At 40.9% G+C, this 27,576-nt stretch overlaps 2 protein-coding genes and 1 pseudogene across 3 annotated transcripts; 2 read left to right on the forward strand and 1 right to left on the reverse strand.

Moving 5' to 3' along the window:
* Positions 1–212: 212 nt before the first annotated feature.
* LOC311144293 (zinc finger CCHC domain-containing protein 8-like) lies at positions 213–6,591 on the reverse strand (the record flags this gene model as incomplete). Its single annotated transcript, XM_084180321.1, has 14 exons — positions 213–1,478; positions 1,692–1,797; positions 1,877–1,963; positions 2,078–2,190; positions 2,295–2,437; positions 2,597–2,730; positions 2,866–2,926; positions 3,024–3,089; positions 3,370–3,473; positions 3,585–3,662; positions 3,760–3,865; positions 3,973–4,047; positions 4,125–4,166; positions 6,419–6,591. 14 exons carry the CDS (start codon positions 6,589–6,591, stop codon positions 574–576), a joined length of 2,193 nt encoding a protein of 730 aa, XP_084036447.1. The 3' UTR covers positions 213–573.
* Positions 6,592–6,787: 196 nt separating this feature from the next.
* On the forward strand, positions 6,788–10,078 carry LOC311145076 (uncharacterized protein; the record flags this gene model as incomplete). The annotated part of the gene is made up of 5 exons (XM_084181256.1): positions 6,788–6,892; positions 7,006–7,135; positions 7,218–7,351; positions 7,513–8,298; positions 10,073–10,078. Exons 2-5 carry the CDS (start codon positions 7,012–7,014, stop codon positions 10,076–10,078), a joined length of 1,050 nt encoding a protein of 349 aa, XP_084037382.1. The 5' UTR covers positions 6,788–6,892; positions 7,006–7,011.
* Positions 10,079–14,886: 4,808 nt separating this feature from the next.
* On the forward strand, positions 14,887–16,694 carry LOC311145077 (neurocalcin-delta B-like; annotated as a pseudogene). The gene is made up of 3 exons: positions 14,887–15,273; positions 16,273–16,378; positions 16,609–16,694. The product of its transcript is annotated as a neurocalcin-delta B-like (transcript).
* Positions 16,695–27,576: the final 10,882 nt, after the last annotated feature.

Consider the following 27,576-nt stretch of genomic DNA (forward strand, 5'->3'; position numbering starts at 1 on the left):
ATGCAGAGACCCATTTCCTGTGTCAATATAGAATTGGAAAAATCCAGTTAATCACCTCAACAATTCAAATCAATGAGTTTCAAATTAACATCACAATTAATGTCCCTATTTGATAAGAGTAGCCAATGGGAGGCTACTTGAACCATGAGAAGAGGCGCCTAGACTGCAATGAGAAAATGTCATAGAAAAATTATCAATTGATGGTAAAAACAGAAAGAGGAAAAACATTTTATAAAATCTTTACACCTAAAAGAGCAATATGGATGTTGCCATTGTTACAAAAATGATTCTCAGAATGTCAAAACAGACACTGCCGAAACTAGCAATGGGGTTTCCTGAAAGAAAAACCTTGCGTCTTTAGACCCCAGCTAACTCATACACAGAAAATACATTCAGTTTAGTACAAAAAATAAACCATTAAAAATAAGTTTGAATGAGAGGTCACCAAACTGTTCCGCTCCAATCTGTGGCACACTTATAGAAAGTAAAGTGTATGAAATCCACAGACTTGTTAAAAAAAAAGAAGTGTTTATGCAAAAGAATCCCTGGATTTTAATTCAAGCTAGTCTTTTCTCACTTTTTGTTTTTCGCCATATTTCGGGGGGAACCTTTCAGCAAGTCTCGGATTCGTAGGTATGTCCCGGTGGCCTCAGCAACCTCTGTGAATTCTGGCGTGTCCTCAAAGGGAATAATGCCCTGTGAAAACCTACTCCGGTGAGGCACGGCCGTTACCTTCCCCACAGAGTCAGACAGATCTCCCTCCATAGCATCCTGATCTGAGGGATCCGACTGACAGCTCTCTTGTTGGGCTGGTATTTGCAGCAAGCTGGGCTTCTGTGCAAGCACATTGCCTCTATCTGTAGCAGCTTCAGGGCTCGGAGGGCTCTCTTCTTCGTCTGGTGATTGCAGTAAGCTTCTCTTGTCTTCGACCACCTTGCCTTTATCTTCAGCATCTTCCTTACCATCCTGACATTTACTAGAAGATGGCTCAACACTGATCTGCTCATCACTGTTGTGGCTGGCAGCCTCCACAGATCCCTCCTTTTCCTCATAATCTTCAGCCTCACCTTCCTCCATTTCAGTGTCGATGTGGGCGGGTGTGGAGATGCTGGGCGAGCTGGGGAGGGGTGTTCCAACAGCTGGTGTCTCAGAGTCACTGTTGGTGGCGGTGTCAGCATTTTCCAATGCTGCCCAGATCAGCCTCTGCTGCTCCTCCAGCTCTTCCAGTGTCAGCTCTTCCTCCTCCCCACCTACAGACTCCTCACCCCCTCCCACAGTGCGTCCCTGCAGGGCCCGTGAGCCATTAGTGGGCGTGGGTGGAGGTGTTCCCTTAGGAAGAGGGGGGGGAGTGGGAGTGGCTGGCGGAGTACCATGAGGTAAGGGAGGGGGTGAACCAAAGGATGGTGAGCCAGGGGGCAGCGGGGGCTGGAACTGGAAGCTGTCTGAGCTCCGGTGGCGGTGGGGTGTAGTATCCTGGTCTGGAAACAGACACTGACAAGTGTTATGCACTGCCAGAGCAAGGCCATTGCACACATACAACATAAGTGACTCAAAAGTATTTTCCTGTTGTTTTCTGCAGACAGGACAACCAGTCATAATGACAGTGAAAAGTTATGTAAAGCAGAATGTATTAATCTGCTGGTCATCGTTTTCACTTTGTGTTCAGACACCTGGAATTATAACACCTCTACCTGAATCAACGTCCATATCTGAACTCCTGGCATCAGATCTCCTTTTCTTCGACTGCCGGGGAGTTGAGTTGGATTCATGTTGTCTCTTATTGCAGTTGGCACCAGGCTATTGGCAAAATATATTAGTTTATAGTGTGCAAACATAGTGGCAAACAATTGATTAAAAAGTAGAATATTAAACTTACCATTGGAAAATTGTTGGACAGATAGGCAGCAAAATTCTGCTTCATGTGGTTATGCTGCATTGGAATGGAGCGGTTTAGCCTGTAGTCCTAAAAGTAATGGAAAAAATAATGTTGGGTGAAAAGGTTTACAAGTGGTGCAAAGATCTGTGTGCTTTCACCCTAATGATGGCAAGATATCAAACTGCTTTCAAGGAGACTTACATCCTTCACACTAGGAGGTGAAGATATATTGAAGCCTGGGAAATCTACAAGCTTGGAAACATCATAGGAGATTTTTTGTCCATTGTCCTCTGTTGGTTCTTCATCACTTGACACTATATATAGTGAACACAGCAGCGCAATATTAATGAGAATCATGAAAGAGCCGTGCTTCAACCAAAACTGAAAGGCCAATATTTGCTAAAGTGATTAATCTTACCCTTCCCATCGTATAGCGTGAGACCGGAGTTCTCCATCTCTGCCTCCTTAAGCCAGCCAGGTGGGTAGCCTAGCTGCCTCATCCGGTAGATGTGAGGGGGTAGGGTGTTCATATCAACTCCCAGCGCAGACAGCAGCTCCTCACTGCTCAATGAGAGAAAACACAAACCACAATGGGTAAGATATTTGGGATATCAAAAACCTCAGCTCTACAACAATTTCACTTTGGCCATGCAATAACAACTAAAAACAAATTGTCATCTTATTGTGTCAAGGCCATCAGACATTTTCAATGTGCCTTGCCTTATGATTCCAGGTTTGTATTTGGCAAATCGCTCCTCCACTTCCTCAGCATGGTAACGCTGATTGCTCAGGTTGCCCTGGTTACCCTGAGAAAACTCCTTCCGTTTCTCGTTGATTCTGGCCATGTCCTTTGGCTAAAGGAGAAAACATGAACAGAGCTGTTGATCACATGTCAAACCTGGGTTTAAGCTCTTCTGTCTGACCATAGTAAGTGAGCAACCTTCCTGTTACATGATGCACATTAAAGTCAAACGTTTTTCAAGGCTTACCTGAGGACAGTCTCGAAGTTGATGACCATCCAACCCACAGTTGAAACAACAAGGCTTAGCTCTGTAGTGTGGGCACAAATGGCACAATAAGATATTGTCATGATGATTTACAGATATTTCTTGCATAAAAAGAAAAATCATATGAATGTCTGCTATACCTTTTCTCTTTCATCTGTACTTCTTGTCCATCTAAGGCGATGACCTGGCTGAAGACCTGCTTATATCTTTGCAACAATTCAGAAACTCAATGAATGACAACTGTAGTTTCAAATTGGGTAACAAAACCGACTCCCACATACATTCATACACACACAATGAACGACAAGGAAGATAATGGTTCAAGGTTCAAAGAGTGGCAACTGTGAGATTCCTCTCCAGTTGATGTTCTCCAACAATCAAAGCTGGACTCTACAATGAAATGTGTCATTGTTGAAAAGGGTTGAAGACGGGAGTGAAGGACAGAGGGCTGTCCACAGAGGGCAGAGAAAGCAGTGTTGAGGATACTTTGGAACCTCCCATCCTTCTGTCTGCTGGGGGTTATCATTTAGCAGGGGCTGTCCAAGTTTGTCCAGACAGAAACTGGTGAAATACAGGACACTTCCCACCATCTGTGAAAAGAGAGAGAAAAATATTATATCCAGACAAACAAATGCAAATGGTGCATTTCACAAAGCATGGTCTGGACACCTAGATTGTCCCCATTCCCAAAAAGAACTCACACTGAAGGCCTCCTTAATCTTTCTGATTCCACAGGAGGTCTTGGTCTTCTGATCTTCTTCCATAATGAAACTTGAAGACTGCATGGGGAAGAAAACAGAGATGTAAAATATTTTAACTGTAATCAATTGTTCCTTCTTTGAAGCTTGAGGACCTTCACCAAATCCGGAAATGTACCTGAGGGTTGACATTGCTGGAGGGATTTCCATTTTCAACTTCTCCCTGCTGCTGATGTTTCTGAACAATACTACAGATGGAGTCTTCGATTTCTTGACGGCATTGCCTGGGAAAATAAGATTAACAGTTCAAATGTTAATACCCAAATTTTCATATAATCAAGTTAGTAAATTTATCCAATTATGATTCTAAGAAACCAAAAAAAATACCTACTTTGAGATGTTATTGTTTGCGAAAAGGATCTGTAGAAGAGGACCATCAATCTTGATGTTTTCAACATTAATGCCACTGGAAGAAAAACATATGAATGAGGACATTACTGTAGAAATGCCTCTAGTCTAGTGAGTAGCGTATCAATAACTTACCTTGGCCTTGTCAACACTTTCAATTTTCTCTTCAACTCTTGGTGTGGACAATAGGTTAAAGAAAGAGGTACTTATAAAAACAACATAGCTAGACATCAAGCAAGTTAAGTCAGTCTGCTAATGTTAGTTTGGAAAAGGTTATTCAGTCCTAACCCCAAGATATTTATAATTGGATGAATGGAAAGTGATTACTTCTAGCTATGTACATAAAATCTGCAGTGCTTCATTGAAGAGTGTGACCAAATGTAACAGTTTTTGGCTACCATTCACTCCACCAGACTTGGGAGTTACTATGGCTTGACAGATAGCAGGACAAAAACATTACTTTTTGCATGGGTTCTAGCTAGTATGGTATTTAGCTGCAATGACCAAAGGTTTGCAAGGTAGTGAGCTGAAATGCTGTCAAGGGGCACGTCCAATCAATGACATCCAATCAATTTTCTTGATTTCTAGCTAGATCACTAGCTAACGTTAGGCCACAGACCAATAGAGTACCACAGTATGAGTCATAATACCCATAAAACCTAGCGGTCAAACAAGGAAATGGTTCCAATTGTTTTTCTACCATTCATTTTTCCCCCATATGGGATATTAGAAAAACTTAAAATAAAATGTGTTTCGTGTAGGCTTACCATGGCGTGACGTTTTGATAACTGTGTAAATCTCTCTAGGACAAGGGGACATTTATCAATATATTAACCTGTATTTACACCCCAAAAATGAAATGCTTATCAGCTGCTAATGTGGCTATCATGAAAAACTACAAATGCCATGATTTGGACGAGACTGCCGAATCAAGGCAAAGGTAAGAATCTCTGGATTAACTGTTTGCTAAATTTGAATAAATTGAATGAATAAATTGGCTAAATGTCTTTAAATTGACAATTCTGTGAACCGTCTTGTGCAAGCTTTAAATTGACACAATACCTGTTAGCAAAGGTGTCAGCTAGAGATGACGTGCTGGAGTTGCAGGGATTTGTAGTCTTGTATAATGTCTACTTTGATGCTAATTAGCATTTTCGAATCTGAGTAAATAGAGCCGAATATATTGATAAGTCACCTTGTCAAGACATATTTACATGTTTATCAAAACGTCATGCCAGGGTAAGTCTACACGAAACACAGCCCTTATTTTAAGTGTTTCTAAATCCCCTATGGGAAAAATGAATGGTGGAAAAACGATTGGAACCATTTCCCTGTTTGACCGCTAGGTTTTATGGGTATTATCAAATGTCACATGTGCAGAATACAACATGTGTATACAACCTTATCGTGAACTGCTTACTTACAAGCCCTTAACCAACAATGCAGTTCAAGAAAATATTGACTAAATAAACTTAAGTAAAAAATAAAATAAAAAGTAACAAAATTACATAACGAGGCTATTTGACACCTCCACCGTGGGGCTCTATTTAAGAGAGCATTTTAGCCTATCCTCCTAATGGTGCTTTAAAGACAAATAGGAACTCTGCAAAAACGCAGTCAAATCATGACATCAGCTAACTTCAGGTTGAAGCTGTAGAACAGGTTTTGTTTTTTGCCCTAACACTACATAGCTTTCAAGATGCAAAATGTAACTTTTTGGGCAACCCCACCAAATTCACATAGAAATGTGTTACAGATCTGTCATTCATATTGAACGCAAGTCTAAGCGGTAGATCGGTTCTATGAACTACTATGCTTCCCGGTCTTAAGTTTCATTTTTGCGTCTCACTTTTGGTTTTGTACACCAGCTTCAAACAGCTGAAAATACAATATTTTGGGTTATGGGAAATATATTTCATAGCGATTTAGATGGTACAATGATTCTCTATACTGTACTTGCTTGTTTTGTTAAACTCAAATTACAACTATTAGAATTTCTGCTACCAGGAAATGGTGGAGCCATTTCTGCATAGTGCATCTTTAAAATCAATGCTTGATGATTAGTTGGTTATCTGAATCAGCTGTGTAGTACTAGTGCAAAAACTAAAATGTGCACTCGGGGGGCCCCAAGACAGAGTTTGGGAAACGCTGCTCTAGAAAGACGCCCAAGTTCCCGACTTGAAATTCTGAGTTGGATGACCGTTCAAAACGATTTCAGTTGGCGCTCGTTTTTTTTTTCTATCGAGTTCCCAGTTGTCTTTAACGAGGCATTACCTTTTTCTTAACCTAATTCTCCTAACCTGTTGCGTACAATCTAGCTAACCTGCGTCGAAGTCACTTCTGGTCGTAGCTGTTCTAATCACAACCCATGACGGTGCCTAGCTAGCGAGCACCTGCTAGTGCTAGCTTCTCACACACACACAAGGATATTCTCTTCTATCAAACTCCGTACTGTCTCCTCACACTCCCCCAATCTTCCCTTGAGCTCAGAGCATTCTTCTCCATCCTCCTCTTCCTCCGTGAACCGAACGTGAGTAGCAGCAGGAATATTCTCTCCCAATTGTTCAAAGAGCTCACTGTCACCAAAATCTACCTCCGCCATCTTCGCTCTGTTGCGGAACGTACTCCCGCAAGAGCGTTGATTGGTTGTTTTATGTCACATGTTCAGGACGTTTCCTTCTTTCGCCAACATTTCTCTGTTGTCGTCATCAACATCCAACGCATGAGAGGACCTGCATAATAAATATTACATTGTTGTTCAATTGCTGTAACTAACTTTCTGGTTTATAATGTCAACATACACAACTATCCAGTTACCGCTTTGGGATGGTGGCAAGCTGAAAATTCGCTTTATATACTTGTCAAATAGAAGCTCTTTCAAAGTAACGAGCTGTCCTGTCGAGGTGAGTTGCATGGCTGCATAACGTTAGCTAGCGAGCGAAGAGGCTGCATCAGCTATCTCTCAGTACATTTTAAAATTTAGACTTCAGGCCGTATTATTTTTGCTCTTCTTTAGGGACCAATGGTTCCTCTCTTTTTAGGGGCTGATCTCTTCTCAAACACTGATATCCGCACAGAGAACCATCCCAGATATCATGCAAAGTTTGCAAAGAAAGGATTGGCAACTAAACTACATTTCTCCTCAGGTAAGTTTTGATCCCCAGATACAGAACATCATAAAGCAAGTTGCATGGTTTATGGATATCATATCTTGTTTGCAATCCACAGCATTTAGAGTCCATGGCCTGAGGGTACCCACTGCCAACAATTGCCTGTGGTTCTACAGCATCCAAGGTGTTTTTCGAGTGGCCTTTGAAATGTATAGTAAACAAGAGCAGCTTTCTGTGTTGGAGAACTTTCAGGTAACATTTCAGACTCCTAGTTATACAACAAATCCACCCATAGAGGCTACAACCTACAATTGCAATGTCATCCAGTTAAAAGGGGCCAATTTTATTTAACCTGATGAATACTTGAAGTAGGCCAACAATGTACTGATACTTAATGGTCACTCATACTCTAGGAGGTATGGAAGTCCCGCCTAAATGACATCCCACTAAAGATGAACTACAACCTGAGTGTTCAGCTGGATCCTCCGCCACCCCAGATCGTTGTGGAGATGTACGACCAAGACCTAAAGCTCAAACTGATGTCCCGGAATCCCCAAGGTTACCCATCTCAATCTGTGGAAATTCCTGAGGCTGACACAGGCCCTTCAGGTGACACTTCAGCAGACCATGATTACTGCTTTCTGCCAAATGAGAGTATGCCAGCACAGCCAGTCCATCTATGTCCCTCCATCTTAAGTCAAAAACTGCAGGGCTTGGAGGCAAAGCTGAGCTCTGAGAAACAGCTGGGGACCGACCAGCAGGAGACCATCCTGCTTCTGTTGGAGAGCATTGAGCGCTGTGTGAGCAGGCCACTGGAGGAGGGGGATGTGGCAGACACTGTACTAGCTCTGCTAGAGGCTCGGAAATGGGGCTCTGTGTACTCCAGCCACCTGCTTCACTCCATAGGCTGCTGGCTTGGCCAGCAGTTCCATGCAGCCAACAGTAGTATCAGCCAGCAGGTAGAGTGCTTCAAGGTGCGGCACATAGAGCGAATCACAGATCTGCCACCTGCAGAGGAACTAGCCTCAGAGCTTTTTCCAGAGGCAATGCGAACACTGCTGCTCCACTGGATGGGTCTGAGTGATGACTCAACCCTGTGGAAGAGACAGAGCGAGTACCCTATCCTGCTCCTAATCCTGGAGTTTGCCAACCACAACCTCATCACTGGTGTTGCACATGTGCTTTACTCAAGTCTTAAGGTGAATTTAGATCTAGCTGACTCAAAAGAGTTAAGTACTGTAGAAAGTAAAACTACTGTTGTAAAAAACTACTCAAGTAAAAGTAAAAAGTAGTTCATTTAAAAAGTACTCTGAGTAAAAATAAGTTACTTTTAAAATAAAAACATAGAACTAATTTGATAATTAGGTATTTTCTCTACCTGAATGTTGTTACCATAGAGATCATGTTGAATTTCTATTATTAGTATTCTAATTCCTAATTTGTTACACTTTATCTTTTCCATGCAATAACTTTAAAAGGATGAGGGGAATTGAATGTACAGTTGGAACTACTGTATGTTCAACAGATCTGTAAACCTCAGAGGGTCGTCACTAGTTAACACAGCCACAAAGTCATAAACCCCGCCTATTTCTCGATTTAAAATCACATTTTAAACCTATCCCAAACCACACTGCTAACCTTATGCCTAACTTTAAATGAAGACCAAAAAGCACATTTTTGTTTTCATTAATTTTTACAATATAGCCAGTGGTGTACACTTTCAAAAATAAAAGGTTCCTGGAGATATCTTTAGGGCTTCTTCAACTTGAAACTGTGGGGGAACCCCTATACGTTCTTTGAATAACCCTTTTTAATGGCTCCTCTAACAACCTTTAGAAGAACCTTTTGGGGTAAAAAATGTTTAACTACCCCCTCCCCTATTATTATTTATATTAATACGCATAACAATAGCACAATATTTTAGTTGTCAGTGTTTATTATGATTTTAGTGGCAAAGCAGAATAAAAATCTAAATATGAGATACTCCCAGCAGAGCCCCAAGTCCAATGGGTATATCCTCTGGCGTGTTGATGTTAATGTGTTGATGTTCTCCAAATCTATAGCCAGAATGATTTTTGCAGTGCATGGTGATCGAACAGGTTTCCTGTTATATACATCAGAGGTGTAGGGCGGGTGAAGTCTGTGAATCCAAAAAATAGTAATTATACCGATGTTTAACAAAACATGCACAAGACAGTATTCATACCTTGGTTTTTGTGGTGAATGTGAATGAAAAAAAAAAAAAACGGTTTTGATAATATTTTTCATACACATACCTTGTCCATAATGTAGAGGCCTATGGGATTTTCATTGAAGAGGTAAGGGAGGAAGATTGTACATGTGATCTGCATAACATACCAATACCAATTGACATACCTTTGCATGGCTCCTCCTCTGTATACCTGCAGACACAGACACAAAAGTGAGCAGTTCAGTCATCTGCACCCAATACAGCTAGCCTTCAACATATTCTTATAGCCTACATGTTCTTACCTCTTTGTTGATTGATATCCATTGAATTGTGCCCATTTTCTGTTTTAGAAAGATTTGCACAAATATGAAAAGGTAGATGGTTTCATCATAAAACAATATCAATTTAGATCATATAAGGGACAAACCTTACCTTAAATTGAGGAGATCTTTAAATTTTTCAGTTCAGTGCCTGCACCTGCTGTCCTTTCAAATTCAAATCCAAATGTTTCAGTTGGGCAGTTAGGTTCTTGCAAGAACCCCCACCAACTAAGGAGGTTCCTCGATTAACCCCACCTCCTATGGAGTTCTTGGAATAACCTTTTGGGGGCAATTTTCAGTGCCAAGAACCCTAAGGTTCTTTGAAGAACTTTGAGGATCTTAGAAGAACCTTTGTTGAACCCCTAATTTTTAGAGTAGTGCGATCTTTGTTTTTTTAGGTGATGGACCACAACAACAAAAATTAAATGACGTCATAATTTCCTCTTACGTTTTTACCGACAGATGTAGCCAATTGAATAGCCTATAATTATAGAATATGCATAAAATCTATCATCCAATTGCAACGTCTGCCTATACCCACATAAATTGTCTAAATATATATATATTTTAATACCCTCAAACACCAAGGTAGGCATAGGCTACCTAATTTCAAAATAGGCCATCACTGTTAATCGGGAATGAAAATTCTTAATGTTTTACCGGTTAAACGTCCAAACTGCATCTCCAAGCCAATCATTTGATTGATCTCAATTAGTTTAATGGGAATATGCATTTAGATCTTCTTGAATTACTGTTTCGTGAGCGAATTGGAGCAGATGGCGTTAACAAACTATTAGCCTTTTTTGTATTTTGTTTAAATCAAAGCATATATCCTGCCTAGTGGCTCTGTTGAGTTTTGGCGCATGAGGGAAAAAAAGACTATTCAGCTTCAGCTAACCAGCATAAAATCTTGTTAGAAATGAGGTGTTGTTTTTGGTGTAACGTTATAGGCCTTACTATGCTATGGTATTATAAGTCGGTTCTGTTATGTAAAATGCAAATTATCATTGTGATCTTGCAAGACATTGATTCAGCTTTGATCTAACTTTACTAAACGAGCACCATTGTGAGAAGTGATCTTCTATTTGTAATAATAATGGCAAAATGGTTTTGTTAGTCTAATGCTATGTAAATGCTTGAGTTGAATAGTACTTTTCCCTGCAATTGCTTGAATAAACTCTTATTGCTGATAAATGAGTTCTGCCTGATTCCTGGAACAAGTTTTATTTCAACATATTTGTTAGTGAAACCAAAGTGCTGTAACATATATAAATTAAATCAAATAGCCTAGTACACACACACAAATCAAAAGACTATTGCACAGAAAAACGTGGGACAGTCTGGTTCATCGTAAATTCAGAACTGCTGGACAGTAACATAAAAAACTAAAGCACTGATCATTGGGAACGAGATCAGAATGACTGCTAAGGCTTGATCCATAAGTTAAATAATTACAGTGGGGGGAAAAAAGTATTTAGTCAGCCACCAATTGTGCAAGTTCTCCCACTTAAGATGAGAGGCCTGTAATTTTCATTATAGGTACACGTCAACTATGACAGACAAAATGAGGGAAAAAAATCCAGAAAATCACATTGTAGGATTTTTAATGAATTTGTTTGCAAATTATGGTGGAAAATAAGTATTTGGTCAATAACAAAAGTTTCTCAATACTTTGTTATATACCCTTTGTTGGCAATGACACAGGTCAAACGTTTTCTGTAAGTCTTCACAAGGTTTTCACACACTGTTGCTGGTATTTTGGCCCATTCCTCCATGCAGATCTCCTCTAGAGCAGTGATGTTTTGGGGCTGTCGCTGGGCAACACGGACTTTCAACTCCCTCCAAAGATTTTCTATTGGGTTCAGGTCTGGAGACTGGCTAGGCCACTCCAGGACCTTGAGATGCTTCTTACGGAGCCACTCCCTGGCTGTGTGTTTCGGGTCGTTGTCATGCTGGAAGACCCAGCCACGACCCATCTTCAATGTTCTTACTGAGGGAAGGAGGTTCTTGGCCAAGATCTCGCGATACATGGCCCCATCCATCCTCCCCTCAATACGGTGCAGTCATCCTGTCCCCTTTGCAGAAAAGCATCCCCAAAGAATGATGTTTCCACCTCCATGCTTCACAGTTGGGATGGTGTTCTTGGGGTTGTACTCATCCTTCTTCTTCCTCCAAACACGGCGAGTGGAGTTTAGACCAAAAAGCTCTATTTTTGTCTCATCAGACCACATGACCTTCTCCCATTCCTCCTCTGGATCATCCAGATGGTCATTGGCAAACTTCAGACGGGCCTGGACATGCGCTGGCTTAAGCAAAGGGACCTTGCGTGCGCTGCAGGATTTTAATCCATGACGGCGTAGTGTGTTACTAATGGTTTTCTTTGAGACTGTGGTCCCAGCTCTCTTCAGGTCATTGACCAGGTCCTGCCGTGTAGTTCTGGGCTGATCCCTCACCTTCCTCATGATCATTGATGCCCCACGAGGTGAGATCTTGCATGGAGCCCCAGACCGAGAGTGATTGACCGTCATCTTGAACTTCTTCCATTTTCTAATAATTGCGCCAACAGTTGTTGCCTTCTCACCAAGCTGCTTGCCTATTGTCCTGTAGCCCATCCCAGCCATGTGCAGGTCTACAATTTTATCCCTGATGTCCTTACACAGCTCTCTGGTCTTGGCCATTGTGGAGAGGTTGGAGTCTGATTGATTGAGTGTGTGAACAGGTGTCTTTTATACAGGTAACGAGTTCAAACAGGTGCAGTTAATACAGGTAATGAGTGGAGAACAGGAGGGCTTCTTAAAGAAAAACTAACAGGTCTGTGAGAGCCGGAATTCTTACTGGTTAGTAGGTGATCAAATACTTATGTCATGCAATAAAATGCAAATTAATTACTTAAAAATCATACAATGTGATTTTCTGGATTTTTACAAAATGGCCAAGACAAATTGATATTATTATATTATTATTATTATTATTATTATATTATTACAAAGTTTAGTGTACTAGAGGATATTTGTGTACTGCAGGATCAAAGTAAGGGACATGTTTCATCCGCTGGGACACATCAGGCCAATGCTACTCTCAATGCAGAAATTCAGTCACAGTTAAGGAGGAAAATTGCAGCGCTAAGGAAACTACCAGTAACCTACAGACAGCCTTAGATAAAAACGTATTCATTAAGTGCAAATGTCCATAGGATAATTTGATGAGATACAGCATTCCGCTACAGTCATTCCGTTACCCAAGAATAGTAAAGCACCCTTTACTGGCTCAAATAGCTGACCAATCAGCCTGTTACCAACCCTTAGTAAACTTTTGGAAAAAATTGTGTTTGACCAGATACAATGCTATTTTACAGTAAACAAATGAACAACAGACTTTCAGCATGCTTATAGGGAAGGGCATTCAACATGCACGGCACTAACACAAATGACGGATGATTGGCTGAGAGAAATTGATAATAAAAAGATTGGGAGCTGTTTTGTTAGACTTCAGTGCAGGTTTTGACATGATCGATTATACTGTAGTATGCTGCTGGAAAAACATTTACTGTTTGTTATGGCTTTACACCCCCTGCTATATTGTGGATTGAGAGTTACATGTCTAACAGAACACAGAGTGTTTTCTTTAATGGTAGCCTCTCCAACATAATCCAGGTAGAATCAGGCATTTCCCAGGGCAGCTGTCTAGGCCCCTTACTTTTTTCAATCTTAACTAATGACCTGCCACTGGCTCTGCGTAAAGCCTGTGTGTCTATGTATGCGGATGACACAACACTATACACATAAGCTACTACAGCGAGTGAAATCACTGCAACACTTAACAATAAGCCACAGTCAGTTTCAGAATGGGTGGCAAGAAATAAATTAGTCCTAAATATTTCAAAAACTAAAAGCATTGTATTTGGGACAAATCATTCAGTAAACCCTAAATCTTGTAATGTATAATGTGGAAATTGAGCAAGTTGAGGAGACTAAACTGCTTGGAGTAACCCTGGATCGTAAACTGTTATGGTCAAAACATATTGATGCAACAGTAGCTAAAATGGGGAGAGGTCTGTCCATAATAAAGTTCTGCCTTCTTAATGACAATAACAAGGCACAAAGAGGGACTTAGGGAAATTACAACTGGCCCAGAACAGGGCATCATGGCTGGCTCTGAAATGTACACATACAGCTAACATTAATAATATGCATGTCAATCTCTCATGGCTTAAAGTAGAGGAGAGATTGACTTCATCACTACTTGTTTTTGTAAGAAGTATTGACATGTTGAATGCACCGAGGTGTCTGTTTTAAACTATTAGCGCACCGCTCGGACACCCATCCATACCCTACCCCACAATACATGCCACCAGAGGTCTCTTCACAGTCCCCAAGTCCAGAACAGACAATGGGAGGCGCACAGTACTACATAGAGCCATGGCTACATGGAACTCTATTCCACATCAAGTAACTCACGCAAGCAGTAAAATCAGATTTAAAAAAACAGAAAAATACACCTTATGGAACAGCGAGGACTGTGAAGAGTCACTCACACAGGTACAAACACACACATATAAACACACATAACATACACACTATACACACATGTACACCTGGAATGTGTGTTGTAGTGGCCGGAGGGCACACACTTAATGTGTTGTACATTTTGTTGTAAAATGTATTTTAATGTTTAAAATTTGGATTATAATGTATATTACTGCCTTAATTTTAGCTGGATCCAAGAAGAGTAGCTGCTGCCTTGGACAGAACACACTTTTTGGGAAAAACCAACACTACTTCCTGTAACACATAAGACCAATGGGATACTCTTTCTTATCGTACTATGAGATTCCTGGTAGCCCAAGTTAATCAAACCACCACTTTCCTTACACATATACCTGTACAACCACACTTTCCTTACACACCTATACAACTGCTCAACTCTACATGGTCAGATCAGCTGGTCACTGATGGTTATTCATTGTGGTGGGTCAATGTAGCACCACTTGCATTGTCTTATAGAGGAGAGTGACTCATCAGGGTGAGCTTTGTGAAGCCAAGCTGTGCCTGACTGCATACTCAGACAGCTTACCACTGACTTATAACTCACCTTCCCACCTCTCTCTACGTTGGTCTCGGTCTCCCTCCATCTTTGTCTATTACTGCTTCTCCCTCTCCTTATGTCTGTCACTTTCTCTCTGACCCATTGAACAAGCTCAGTTGAGAAGCTGAATTTACAACTAATCATTCTCAATTTTTTCTCGCTCCACAGCTAAAACCACTAAAACATCTAAAATGAGGAAACAGAACAGCAAACTTGGTGGCCCAGAGATGATGCAGGACCTGCTGGAGACCACAAACTTCACCAAGCATGAAATCCAGGAGTGGTATAATGGCTTCCTGTGGGGCTGCCCCAGCAGAGCCATCTCCATGGATGAGTTCAAGAAGATCTACGGAACTTTATTCCCCTACGGAGACACCTCCAAGTTTCTTGGAGTACGTCTTCCACACCTTAGACACCAACAGGCATGGGACCATAGACTTCAGGGAGTTCATCATCGCTCTGACTGAGCGTCAACGTCTCGCGGGCAGCTGGACCAGCAGCTCAAGTGGGCCTTCAGCATGTACAACCTGGACAGGAATGGATACATCAGCAAGGCAGAGATATTGGAGGTTGTGCAGGTGTGTTTATCTGTCTCTGTCTCGCTGTCTTTTTGTCTCTTTATGTCTGTCTATTCTTGTGTGTATTCAAATGAGCTATGAATCCCACTGTCTCTCACACAGCTGTTAGTTAATACAGGAAGCTTATAAACTGGAGGGTCAAAGTCATCTGGCCCTTAAATAAATCACCCATCAGCCTTTTAGTGAGCTGAGGACCATAAACGCTGCCTGGTCCCACAGTTTCCTCTAGCTGAGCACCATAATGGCTGCCTTATCTCACAGTTTCCCCTTGCTGTCAGAGTGTATCCCAAATGGCACCCTATTCCCTATATAGTGCACTACTTTGGGTCCTGGTCAAAACTAGTGCACTATAAAGGGAATAGTGTGTCATTTGGGCAGCACCCACATAGCGTTCCCTGTTGCTGCTGCTTCAGTCCCACAGGGAGACAGGCGGTCACCAGCAGTTGGAAACGGCCGGCTGCTCCACTGCTCCATGCTGACTAAAGCACTTTAACAACTTGTAGATGTTTACATTACAACAGCAGCACACAGACCTGCAGTAATTGGTGTCTCTGAGACTGGTTTGGGAAGCTGGTGAACGGGCCACAGCAGTGTTGTTCGATGCCTCTGTCATCAGTAGGCATAGTCACTCAATATCAATTAATGTCACTTACTATCACGTAATCTACTAACTACTAAAACTACTGTCGCGTAATCTACTATCTACTAACAATGACTACTATCACGTAATATCCATTAGTCCTATAAAGTCAACTATGAGTGAGAGACAGACAGAGGTATACAGTGACTCCTATCCTCTCACTAACTCAGAGGGACGCTGTATTGGACTGGGCATTTCTCCTAGAAAAAGAGGACTGAGTGTAATCAGACAGAGCTGCCCAGAGAGCGTTGTGTTTACCCAATTATTTTTCTTACTACTACATCACTGATATCAATAGGTTATAAAAGATAATGTGGATATTGGTTTCTCATACCCCCTCTCTCTATCTCTGTCTCCAGGCAATCTACAAGATCGGTTCCTCTGTGATGAAGATGCCAAAGGATGAGTCCACACCTGAGAAATCAACAAACATGATCTTCAGAAAGATGGACACAAACTGTGATGGTGAGCACCTAGCTACCACCCATACTTCCCTGTCTTCAGTCTCTGGCTTAAATCAATTAATCTATTTCAATTCACTTTTTTAACTGATTTAAAAACTGAATTCAGCCCAATCCTCCATCAGCCCTTATCCACTACCTCCCTGTTTCCATCCTACTGTCTGTCTGTCCACCAATTACCAACAACTGTCACCAACTGCCTCTAACGGTCTTTGTAATTCTTGTGTTCTTCAGGTAAAGTGTCTCTGGAGGAGTTTGTTGAGGGAGTGAAGAACCACCCATCCATCTCGCGACTACTTGCGGCTCCTTTATTCTACTAGTAGTGACTTACTGTCCACACCAGATCAAGACCATTCAAGATCACCATGGACCCAAGCAGAGGAGTTGAGTACCGAGCGAGGCAGAGGCACACGCATGGACTACCACATACTGTACCCATATACAGTGGGGAGAACAAGTATTTGATACACTGCTGATTTTGCAGGTTTTCCTACTTACAAAGCATGTAGAGATCTGTAATTTTTATGATAGGTACACTTCAACTGTGAGAGGCGGAATCTAAACAAAAAATCCAGAAAATCACATTGTATGATTTTTAACTAATTAATTTGCATTTTATTGCATGACATAAGTATTTGATCACCTACAAACCAGTAAGAATTCCGGCTCTCACAGACCTGTTAGTTTTTCTTTAAGAAGCCCTCCTGTATCACAACCGGCCGTGATTGGGAGTCCCATAGGGCGGCGCACAACCCGGCCCAGTGTCGTATGGGTTTGGCCGGTGTAGGCCGTCATTGTAAATAAGAATTTGTTCTTAACTGACTTGCCTAGTTAAATAAAGGTTAAAAATAAAAAAATTGTGACCAGATTTCTCGATCCCTCCATGTATGCAAATTATTTAAAAAATATTCTTTTAAAAATAATATACACAGGGTTTTTGGGGGGGGGTTTGTATGATTTCATTTACACAACATGCCTACCACTTTGAAGATGCAAAAAATATATATTCTGAAACAAACAAGAAATAAGACTAAACAGAAAACTTGAGCGTGCATAACTATTCACTCCCCCAAAGTCAATACTTTGTAGAACCACCTTTTGCAGAAATTACAGCTGGGGTATGTCTCTTGGGGTATGTCTCTATTAGCTTGGCACATCTAGCCACTGGGATTTTTGCCCATTCTTCAAGGCAAATCTGCTCCAACTCCTTCAAATTGGATGGGTTCCGCTGGTGTACAGCAATCTTTAAGTCATACCACAGATTCTCAATTGGATTGAGGTCTGAGCTTTGACTAGGCCATTCCAAGACATTTAAATGTTTACCCTTAAACCACTCAAGTGTTGCTTTAGCAGTATGCTTAGGGTCATTGTCCTGCAGGAAGGTGAACCTCCGTCCCAGTCTCAAATCTCTAGAAGACTGAAACAGGTTTCCCTCAAGAATTTCCCTGTATTTAGCGCCATCTATCATTCTTTCAATTCTGACCAGTTTCCTAGTCCCTGCCGATGAAAACATCCCCACAGCATGATGCTGCCACCACCATGCTTCACTGCAGGGATGGTGTTCTTGGGGTGATGAGAGGTGTTGGGTTTGCGCCAGACATAGTGTTTTCCTTGATGGCCAAAAAGCTCAATTGTTGTCTCATCTGACCTGAGTACCACCTTTCATATGTTTGGGGAGTCTCCCACATGCCTTTTGGCGAACACCAAATGTGTTTGCTTATTTTTTTCTTTAAGCAATGGCTTTTTTCTGGCCACTCTTCCGTAAAGCCCAGCTCTGTGGAGTGTACGGCTTAAAGTGGTCCTATGGACAGATACTCCAATCTCCGCTCTGGAGCTTTGCAGCTCCTTCAGGGTTAGTCTCTTTGTTGCCTCTCTGATTAATGCCCTCCTTGCCTGGTCTGTGAGTTTTGGTGGGCGGCCCTCTCTTGGCAGGTTTGTTGTGGTGCCATATTCTTTCCATTTTGTAATAATGGATTTAATGGTGCTCCGTGGGATGTTAAAAGTTTCTGATATTTTTTTATAACCCAACCCTGATCTGTATTTCTCCGCGACTTTGTCCCTGACCTGTTTGGAGAGCTCCTTGGTATTCATGGTGCCGCTTGCATGGTGGTGCCCCTTGCTTAGTGGTGTTGCAGACTCTGGGGCCTTTCAGAACAGGTGTGTATATATACTGAGATCATGTGACACTTAGATTGTACACAGGTGGACTTTATTTAACTAATTATGTGACTTCTGAAGTTAATTGGTTGCACCAGATCTTATTTAGGGGCTTCATAGCAAAGGGGGTGAATATATACGCACGCACCACTTTTCCGTTATTTATTCTTTCGAATTTTTTGAAACAAGTTCTTTTTTTCATTTCACTTCACCAATTTGGACTATTTTGTGTATGTCCATTACATGAAATCCAGATAAAAATCCATTTAAATTACAGGTTGTAATGCAACAAAATAGGAAAAACGCCAAAGGGGATGAATACTTTTGCAAGGCACTGTATTTATAAAAATAAATAATACAAATACTGAGCTAGCTATATTATATGCAAAAAAAAAAGGGAAATTATACAATTATACAATTCCTCAGAGAAAGATTTTATTTAACAAGTTATATATTTTTCGCTCAAAAAAGATGGGTGACAAAATTATTTGCACCTCTGTTTTCAATACTTTGTGCACCCTCCTTTTTCTAGGATAACGGCACTGAGCCTATTTCTATAATGTTAAATGAGATTGGAGACCACATTGGGAGGGATCTTTTTTTTTATTATTAACTTTTTACCCCTTTTTCTCCCCAATTTCGTGACATCCAATTGGTAGTTACAGTCTTGTCCCATCGCTGCAACTCCCGTACAGACTTGGGAAAGGCGAAGGTCGAGAGCCATGCATCCTTCGAAACATGAACCTGCCAAGCCGCACTGCTTCTTGACACACTGCTCGCTTAACCCGCCACAAGGAGTCGCTAGAGCGCGATGGGACAAGGACATCCCGGCCAGCCAAACCCTCCCTAACCCGGACGACGCTGGGCCAATTGTGCTCCACCTCATGGGTCTCCTGGTCGCGACACAGCCTGTTATCAAACCCGGGTCTGTAGTGACACCTCAAGCACTGCGATGCAGTGCCATAGACCGCTGTGGCACTTGGGAGGCAATTGGGAGGGAGCTTAGACCATTCCTCAATACAGAATCTTTCCAGATCCTTGATATCCTTTGGTCTGCACTTATAGACTGCCCTCTTCAAACCACAGTTTTTCAATGTGGTTCATGTCCGGAGACTAAGATGGCCATTGCAAAATGTTGATTTTGTTGTCAATTAACAATTTATTTGGATTTTGATGTGTGCTTGGGGTCATTGTCTTGCTGGAAGATCCACTTGCGGCCAAGTTTCAGCCTCCTGGCAGAAGAAACCAGGTTTTTGGCTAAAATGTCCTGGTACTTGGCAGAGTTCATGATGCCGTTGACCTTAGCAAGGGCTCCAGAATCAGTGGAAGCAAAACAGCCCCATAACATCAAAGATTCACCACCATATTGTACAGCAGGTATGAGGTTATTTTCTGCAAATGCATCCATCTTTCGACGCAAATCCACCACTGGTTTGCGTGGCCAAAGACTTCTATTTTCATCTCATCTGACCATAGCACCCACTTCCAATCCAAGTGCCATTGCCATTTAGCAGACTCCAGGGGTTTACATTTGTTGGGTAACCCTTCCAAAGAGCCTATTGGCGTCTAATTGTAGATTTGAAGACTTGGTGACCCCAAGATGATACCCAGTTTTGTAATTTTCAAACTGTGGCCCTTGGATTTTCCTTTGCCTCCTGAACCATCTTCCTCACTGTGCGTGGGGACAAGATACACATCCGTCCTTTTCCAGTAAGTTTACCACTTCGTGATTTTAAACTTCTTGATTATTGCACCTAAATAGTGGTAAAAGGTATATTCATTTATTTTATTTGTTTGTACCCAATGCCATTTTGGGATTTATGAAGGTAAACAACCATTCGTCTCTTTTTGTTTGTGAGTTCTTTAACTTTCCCCATGGTTAGTGCTATCCGGGATCCTTGGGACATCCCTTCCCTTAACCTTAACCTTAACTATTTTCAATTTCAACGTCAATGGGGTGACATCAGAGTTGGACGTCCCAAGGACCCGTTTGGTAAGGACTCTTTCCCCATGGATGACCAATGGTTTTTACATGCGTGTTACCTCATTTTTATATCCCAGTGAAACAGGAAGCGAAGGAAGGCCACAATACAGTTCGGTAAACTGAGATTAACTTAAAAAAGTAGAATGTTAATGCAGATTTAATTTTGTTTGATTTAATTTATTAGAATCTTTAGGGGCGACACAAATTTTGACACCAATCTTTTTTAGATTTTTTTTGTATTTCTTGTTAAATAAAAACTATTTCTCTGAGCAATTGTTGAAAATTGTATTATCTTACATGTTTAAGCATTCAATATAGCTCAGTATTTGTATTATTTATTTTATACTGTACTTTTTTGCTAATCTTTATCAAGGGTGCCAATAATTTGAGTTGACTATTTATTTATTTTATGACACATTGATGCCATATGCAGATGGTGCCACATGTCAATGATTTTAGAGGGCGGGATAAGGATGACTTAAATCATTTCACTGTGCATATCCGTCTACGCTTTTCAGGTATTGTTACGAAACCAATAACTAGCCTACTGATTTTGCTGCACTCGTTATATCTAGGGGTCTTAGGCCTAGCTACATAGTCTGTAATCTGATTTGATGTGTGCATAAATGTGAGAAGTAAGCATATGCGACCAAGTGTTGAATGTACAGCCACCTTACCTTAGGTCCAGCTCAGTCATGACTCCCATGGTTGGCCACTCCAAGCAGATTATTAATATGTTCATGGTGACAAAATAAATATGTACAAAAACCAAACTACAAAAGGCATGCCAACTAAAGAGGTTAACTAACACAAAGAAATAAACAAAGGCCGCCTGAGAGGCTTCTGGCCTCATTGCCACAATCCTGAACTATCCCTTTAACCCGTGATAACCGACAATTGCATTGCATATAATTTATTATTGATTTATTAATCATTTTTACTGTACACTACCGGTCAAAAGTTTTAGAACACCTACTCATTCAAGGGTTTTTCTTTATTTTTAAATTTTTTTACATTGTACAAAACTATGAAATAACACAAATGGAATCATGTAGTAACCAAAAAAGTGTTAAACAAATCAAAAATATATTTTATATTTGAGATTCTTCAAATAGCCACCCTTTGCCTTGATGACAGCTTTGCACACTCTTGGCATTCTCTCAACCAGCTTCATGAGGAATGCTTTTCCAACAGTCTTGAAGGAGTTCCCACATATGCTGAGCACTTGTTGGCTGCTTTTCCTTCACTCTGCGGTCCGACTCATCCCTAACCATCTCAATTTGGTTGAGGTCGGGGGATTGTGGAGGCCAGGTCATCTGATGCAGCACTCCATCACTCTCCTTCTTGGTAAAATAGCCCTTACACAGCCTGGAGGTGTGTTGGGTCATTGTCCTGTTGAAAAACAAATGATAGTCCCACTAAGCCCAAACCAGATGGGATGGCGTATCGCTGCAGAATGCTGTGGTAGCCATGCTGGTTAAGTGTGCCTTGAATTCTAAATAAATCACAGACATTGTCACCAGCAAAGCACCCCCACACCATAACACCTCCTCCTCCATGCTTTACGGTGGGAAATACACATGCGGAGATCATCCCTTTATCAACACCGCGTCTCACAAAGACACAGCGTTTGGAACCAAAAATCTGAAATATGGACTCCAGACCAAAAGACACATTTCCACCGGTCTAATGTCCATTGCTCGTGTTTCTTGGCCCAAGCAGGTCTCTTCTTATTATTGGTGTCCTTTAGTAGTGGTTTCTTTGCAGCAAATCGACCATGAAGGCCTGATTCACACAGTCTCCTCTGAACAGTTGATGTTGAGATGTGTCTGTTACTTGAACTCTGTGAAGCATTTATTTGGGCTGCAATTTCTGAGGCTGGTAACTCTGATTAACTTATCCTCCACAGCAGAGGTAACACTGGGTCTTCCATTCCTGTGGCGGTCCTCATGAGAGCCAGTTTCATCATAGCGCTTGATGGCTTTTGTGACTGCACTTGAAGAAACTTTCAAAGTTCTTGAAATTTTCCGTATTGACTGACCTTCATGTCTTAAAGTAATGATGGACTGTCATTTCTCTTTGCTTATTTGAGCTGTTCTTGCCATAATATGGACTTGGTCTTGTACCAAATAGGGCTATCTTCTGTCTTCCCCCCCTACCTTGTCACAATACAACAGATTGGCTCAAACATATTAGGAAGGAAAGAAATTCCACAAATTAACTTTTAAGAAGGTACACCTGTTAATTGAAATGCATTCCAGGTGACTACCTCATGAAGCTGGTTGAGAGAATGCCAATAGTGTGCAAGCTGTCATGAAGGCAAAGGGTGGCTATTTGAAGAATCTCAAATATAAAATATATTTTGATTTGTTTAACACTTTTTTGGTTACTACATGATTCCATATACAGTGGGGAAAAAAAGTATTTAGTCAGCCACCAATTGTGCAAGTTCTCAAACTTAAAAAGATGAGAGAGGCCTGTAATTTTCATCATAGGTACACGTCAACTATGACAGACAAAATGAGGAAAAAAATCCTGAAAATCACATTGTAGGATTTTTATTGAATTTATTTGCAAATTATGGTGGAAAATAAGTATTTGGTCACCTACAAACAAGCAAGATGTCTGGCTCTCACAGACCTGTAACTTCTTCTTTAAGAGGCTCCTCTGTCCTCCACTCGTTACCTGTATTAATGGCACCTGTTTGAACTTGTTATCAGTATAAAAGACACCTGTCCACAACCTCAAACAGTCACACTCCAAACTCCACTATGGCCAAGACCAAAGAGCTGTCAAAGGACACCAGAAACAAAATTGTAGACCTGCACCAGGCTGGGAAGACTGAATCTGCAATAGGTAAGCAGCTTGGTTTGAAGAAATCAACTGTGGGAGCAATTATTAGGCAGTGGAAGATATACAAGACCACTGATAATCTCCCTCGATCTGGGGCTCCACGCAAGATCTCACCCCGTGGGGTCAAAATGATCACAAGAACGGTGAGCAAAAATCCCAGAACCACACGGGGGGACCTAGTGAATGACCTGCAGAGAGCTGGGACCAAAGTAACAAAGCCTACCATCAGTAACACACTACGCCGCCAGGGACTCAAATCCTGCAGTGCAAGACGTGTCCCCCTGCTTAAGCCAGTACATGTCCAGGCCCGTCTGAAGTTTGCTAGAGTGCATTTGGATGATCCAGAAGAGGATTGGGAGATTGTCATATGGTCAGATGAAACCAAAATATAACTTTTTGGTAAAAACTCAACTCGTCGTGTTTGGAGGACAAAGAATGCTGAGTTGCATCCAAAGAACACCATACCTACTGTGAAGCATGGGGGTGGAAACATCATGCTTTGGGGCTGTTTTTCTGCAAAGGGACCAGGACGACTGATCCGTGTAAAGGAAAGAATGAATGGGGCCATGTATCGTGAGATTTTGAGTGAAAACCTCCTTCCATCAGCAAGGGCATTGAAGATGAAACGTAGCTGGGTCTTTCAGCATGACAATGATCCCAAACACACCGCCCGGGCAACGAAGGAGTGGCTTCGTAAGAAGCATTTCAAGGTCCTGGAGTGGCCTAGCCAGTCTCCAGATCTCAACCCCATAGAAAATCTTTGGAGGGAGTTGAAAGTCCGTGTTGCCCAGCGACAGCCCCAAAACATCACTGCTCTAGAGAAGATCTGCATGGAGGAATGGGCCAAAATACCAGCAACAGTGTGTGAAAACCTTGTGAAGACTTACAGAAAACGTTTGACCTGTGTCATTGCCAACAAAGGGTATATAACAAAGTATTGAGAAACTTTTGTTATTGACCAAATACTTATTTTCCACCATAATTTGCAAATAAATTCATTAAAAATCCTACAATGTGATTTTCTGGATTTTCTTTCCTCATTTTGTCTGTCATAGTTGACGTGTACCTTTGATGAAAATTACAGGCCTCTCTCATCTTTTTAAGTGGGAGAACTTGCACAATTGGTGGCTGACTAAATACTTTTTTTCCCCACTGTATGTTATTTCATAGTTTTGATGTCTTCACTATTATTCTACAATGTAGAAAATAGTAAAAATAAAGAAAAACCCGTGAATAAGTAGGTGTTCTAAAACTTTTGACCGGTAGTGTACAATTGTTATTTTCTTATAAAGAAATAAAATAAAATAAACAATTATGTACAGGTGTGTTTTTTGTTGTAACATACAAACATAACAAACTTCTCTAAGTTTCCTATGCAGTGATACAGAAACATTACCACATTGGTATTTCTTCAACAACAAAACATTTGTCACCATAATGTAACTATGTACACAATGAAGACCATTTCATTCCAAACCATCAACAAGTGCCCAGTATCACCCCAGGAAGTACTGAAGTTTTGGCTGATGGCATCTCATATAATAAGGCAGTGCTAACATTAAACATTGGCATTTGTTTTGCTATTGGTGCTGTTATAAAACATAATTTTAAAATTTGACACTGGATGATTTAAAAGTATGAATAATATTAAACACTAGTGCAGTAATAAGTGCTTAAAGGAGGCTTTCCCTTGAAAGGCAGCACTAATCGTTGAGAAACAGGCCACAATAAATAAGATAGCAGAACCTCACATAAACAATATAAACACATATTACTGGGAATGACCATACATTGCCCTAAAGGGAAGTGATGTAGCCACAGTGCAGTTGAAACCAAGGACCATTTGACATAACCTGAAATCCAGTTTGTTTGTGCTAACATTCCACTCCTTGCCAGTCTTTGTCATGCCAAAGAGGACTGGCTCCTTGTGATGTTAGCACAAACAGACTGGATTTCAGGCTACACTTTGACACATGGTCCATAATGACCTTCTATCTAGAGCAGCGCGCCTCATTCTTAGACGAAATACGTATAGTTACAGTGCCTTCAGAAAGTATTCATACTCATTGACTTAGGGAGTGTACGTTATTTATAATAAGGATTACCTGGAGAAAATCAGACCTCCCTGAAATAAAAATGGATGTCCCTCCCTTCAGCAAAATATATTTTAACAAAACCCTCCTTGAATGCTTGAAAAAAAAATTGACCCTCCCCTATACCCAAAATAAGAATAAAAACATAAAGTGGATAGCAGAGAACATGCCTACCGTTTACCCTTAATTCTAGGAAAGACCAGAGCCTTAGATATGCAGTTTTAGAAACTGTTCTTCGTCCTGTACATGACAAGGTAGAAATGTTGATAGCGGGCAGGGCTGCGGGCCATAAGGTTATGGGTTCGCAGACCACCATGGACAAGAGTAGGGGTGGAAAGATAATGAAGGGATTACATTAATCTACCATCGTATTTGCGGGTGTAAGAAAAAGTTGCTTTTTATCAACGCATTTCATGCAATTCTACATCTTTTGATATGACTGGAGACCTTAGCATAATATTTTTTACTACACACATTACCGAAATTACAGACTAAGAATGGACAGAGAGATAGGCCTCTGTGTTCATCTTATCATATGCCTATTTCTCCAATGCCAAATCAGTGTCTTGTTTGCAACAGAACTGTCCCTGTTTGCTAATCATTTAATCTGAGACATCTTTATGAATCTAAGCATGGTACTTTCAAAAGTATGGCCTTCTTTTCCACCCAAGACAGAGTAGGCCTACCTACACAGAAAAATGTAAGCTTTACCTGCTGCTACTCTTCTTTCATGGCTTAACCCAACGAGAGAAGGTTCCCACTGGGCACACACTGGTTGAATCAACGTTGTTTCCACGTCATTTCAATGAAATACATTGAACCCATGTGAAATAGACGTTGAATTGATGTCGGTGCACAGTGGGTCACAAGTGTTTCCATAAAAGCTGTCTGGGTTTAAAACATATTCTATATTACAGAAATGATAGTGACAGAATTAGATTACTTCCCAAGCAAAGTCATTTTTTTGTCAACTCGGCTATAGAAGGTTGTAGCTCAGCCTCTCAATGTCATAGAAACAAACCAAATATATCCTTATATGAATCGGAGTCACGTCTTTCCCGGGTATTTTACAGTTTAAAATAGCATAAAGCATCGCGGACCGAAGTGCCGTTATAGATCCCTTTCCTATAATCAGATCCGTTTTATTTTCTTTCAAATCTTAAACATTTTAGTCATTTAAACTACCCAGGGGTAGGACTATGCTTTTTGTCATTTTCTTTAACAAAAGGTAGGCCTATGGCATATTCTCACATACCCCCTCAATTTGAGTCCTGGTTTTAATTTAACACACCAAGCAGTTCACTGACATGGAGGTAAGCTTTTTAAAGAGTGCATGGTGGGAGGAGGAATTGGAAGACAAATCTATGGATAGCAGCCAATAGCCTAATTTGGTCTGTCAAACAGGTAGGTCTACTTCTTATTTCTTAAATAGGAAGAAATCGGCTCCAACACAATGTCCTCTTGTTAGTAAAGTCAAATTAAAATGAAGACAGTTGAAATGAATTAGGCCTATCGAATTTCCTACTAAGTAAATACATAAAATAAAAATAAACAATGTATTATTAGCTAGCTGGCTAGCTACAGCAGGCCACTGTGTGTAGGCTAATGAGCTGCTTGTTATATATATGGCTAAGTTAAATATTATCAACTAGTTAACTTTATATTAGCTTGTTATCTTGATATAGGCCTATTTATCATTGTAAATTAAAAACGAATGCTTAAAATGTATTTGTATATAACAGCAATGGAAGCAAGTGAATGGATTTTCTGCTCCAGCTGTCAGAAAAGGGAGTAGGTGTACTAGTTAGACAGGGCAGGTTGTGGGATGACATTATGAAAATATTCTCCAGTTTTAGTCACTAGAGAGGAAAATGAAGACAGACAGAATGATAATAGTCAGGACTGTCAAATTAAGCAATAAGGCCGGAGGGGGTGTGGTATATGGCCTGATATAAGGTCTGATATACCACAGCTGTTAGCCAATCAGCATTCAGGGCTCAAACCACCCAGTTTATAATTGTAATAAAATTATGCCTGTTTCTTTGTGATGTCTGTCCTCAGGTATGGAGTGCTGCAAAAGCCTGTTTGCAGATGAAGAGGTCCCAGTGAATGTCA

This window comes from Coregonus lavaretus, assembly GCF_964263955.1.
Source record: "Coregonus lavaretus genome assembly, chromosome: 17".
In the NCBI taxonomy this organism is placed as follows: domain Eukaryota; kingdom Metazoa; phylum Chordata; class Actinopteri; order Salmoniformes; family Salmonidae; genus Coregonus; species Coregonus lavaretus.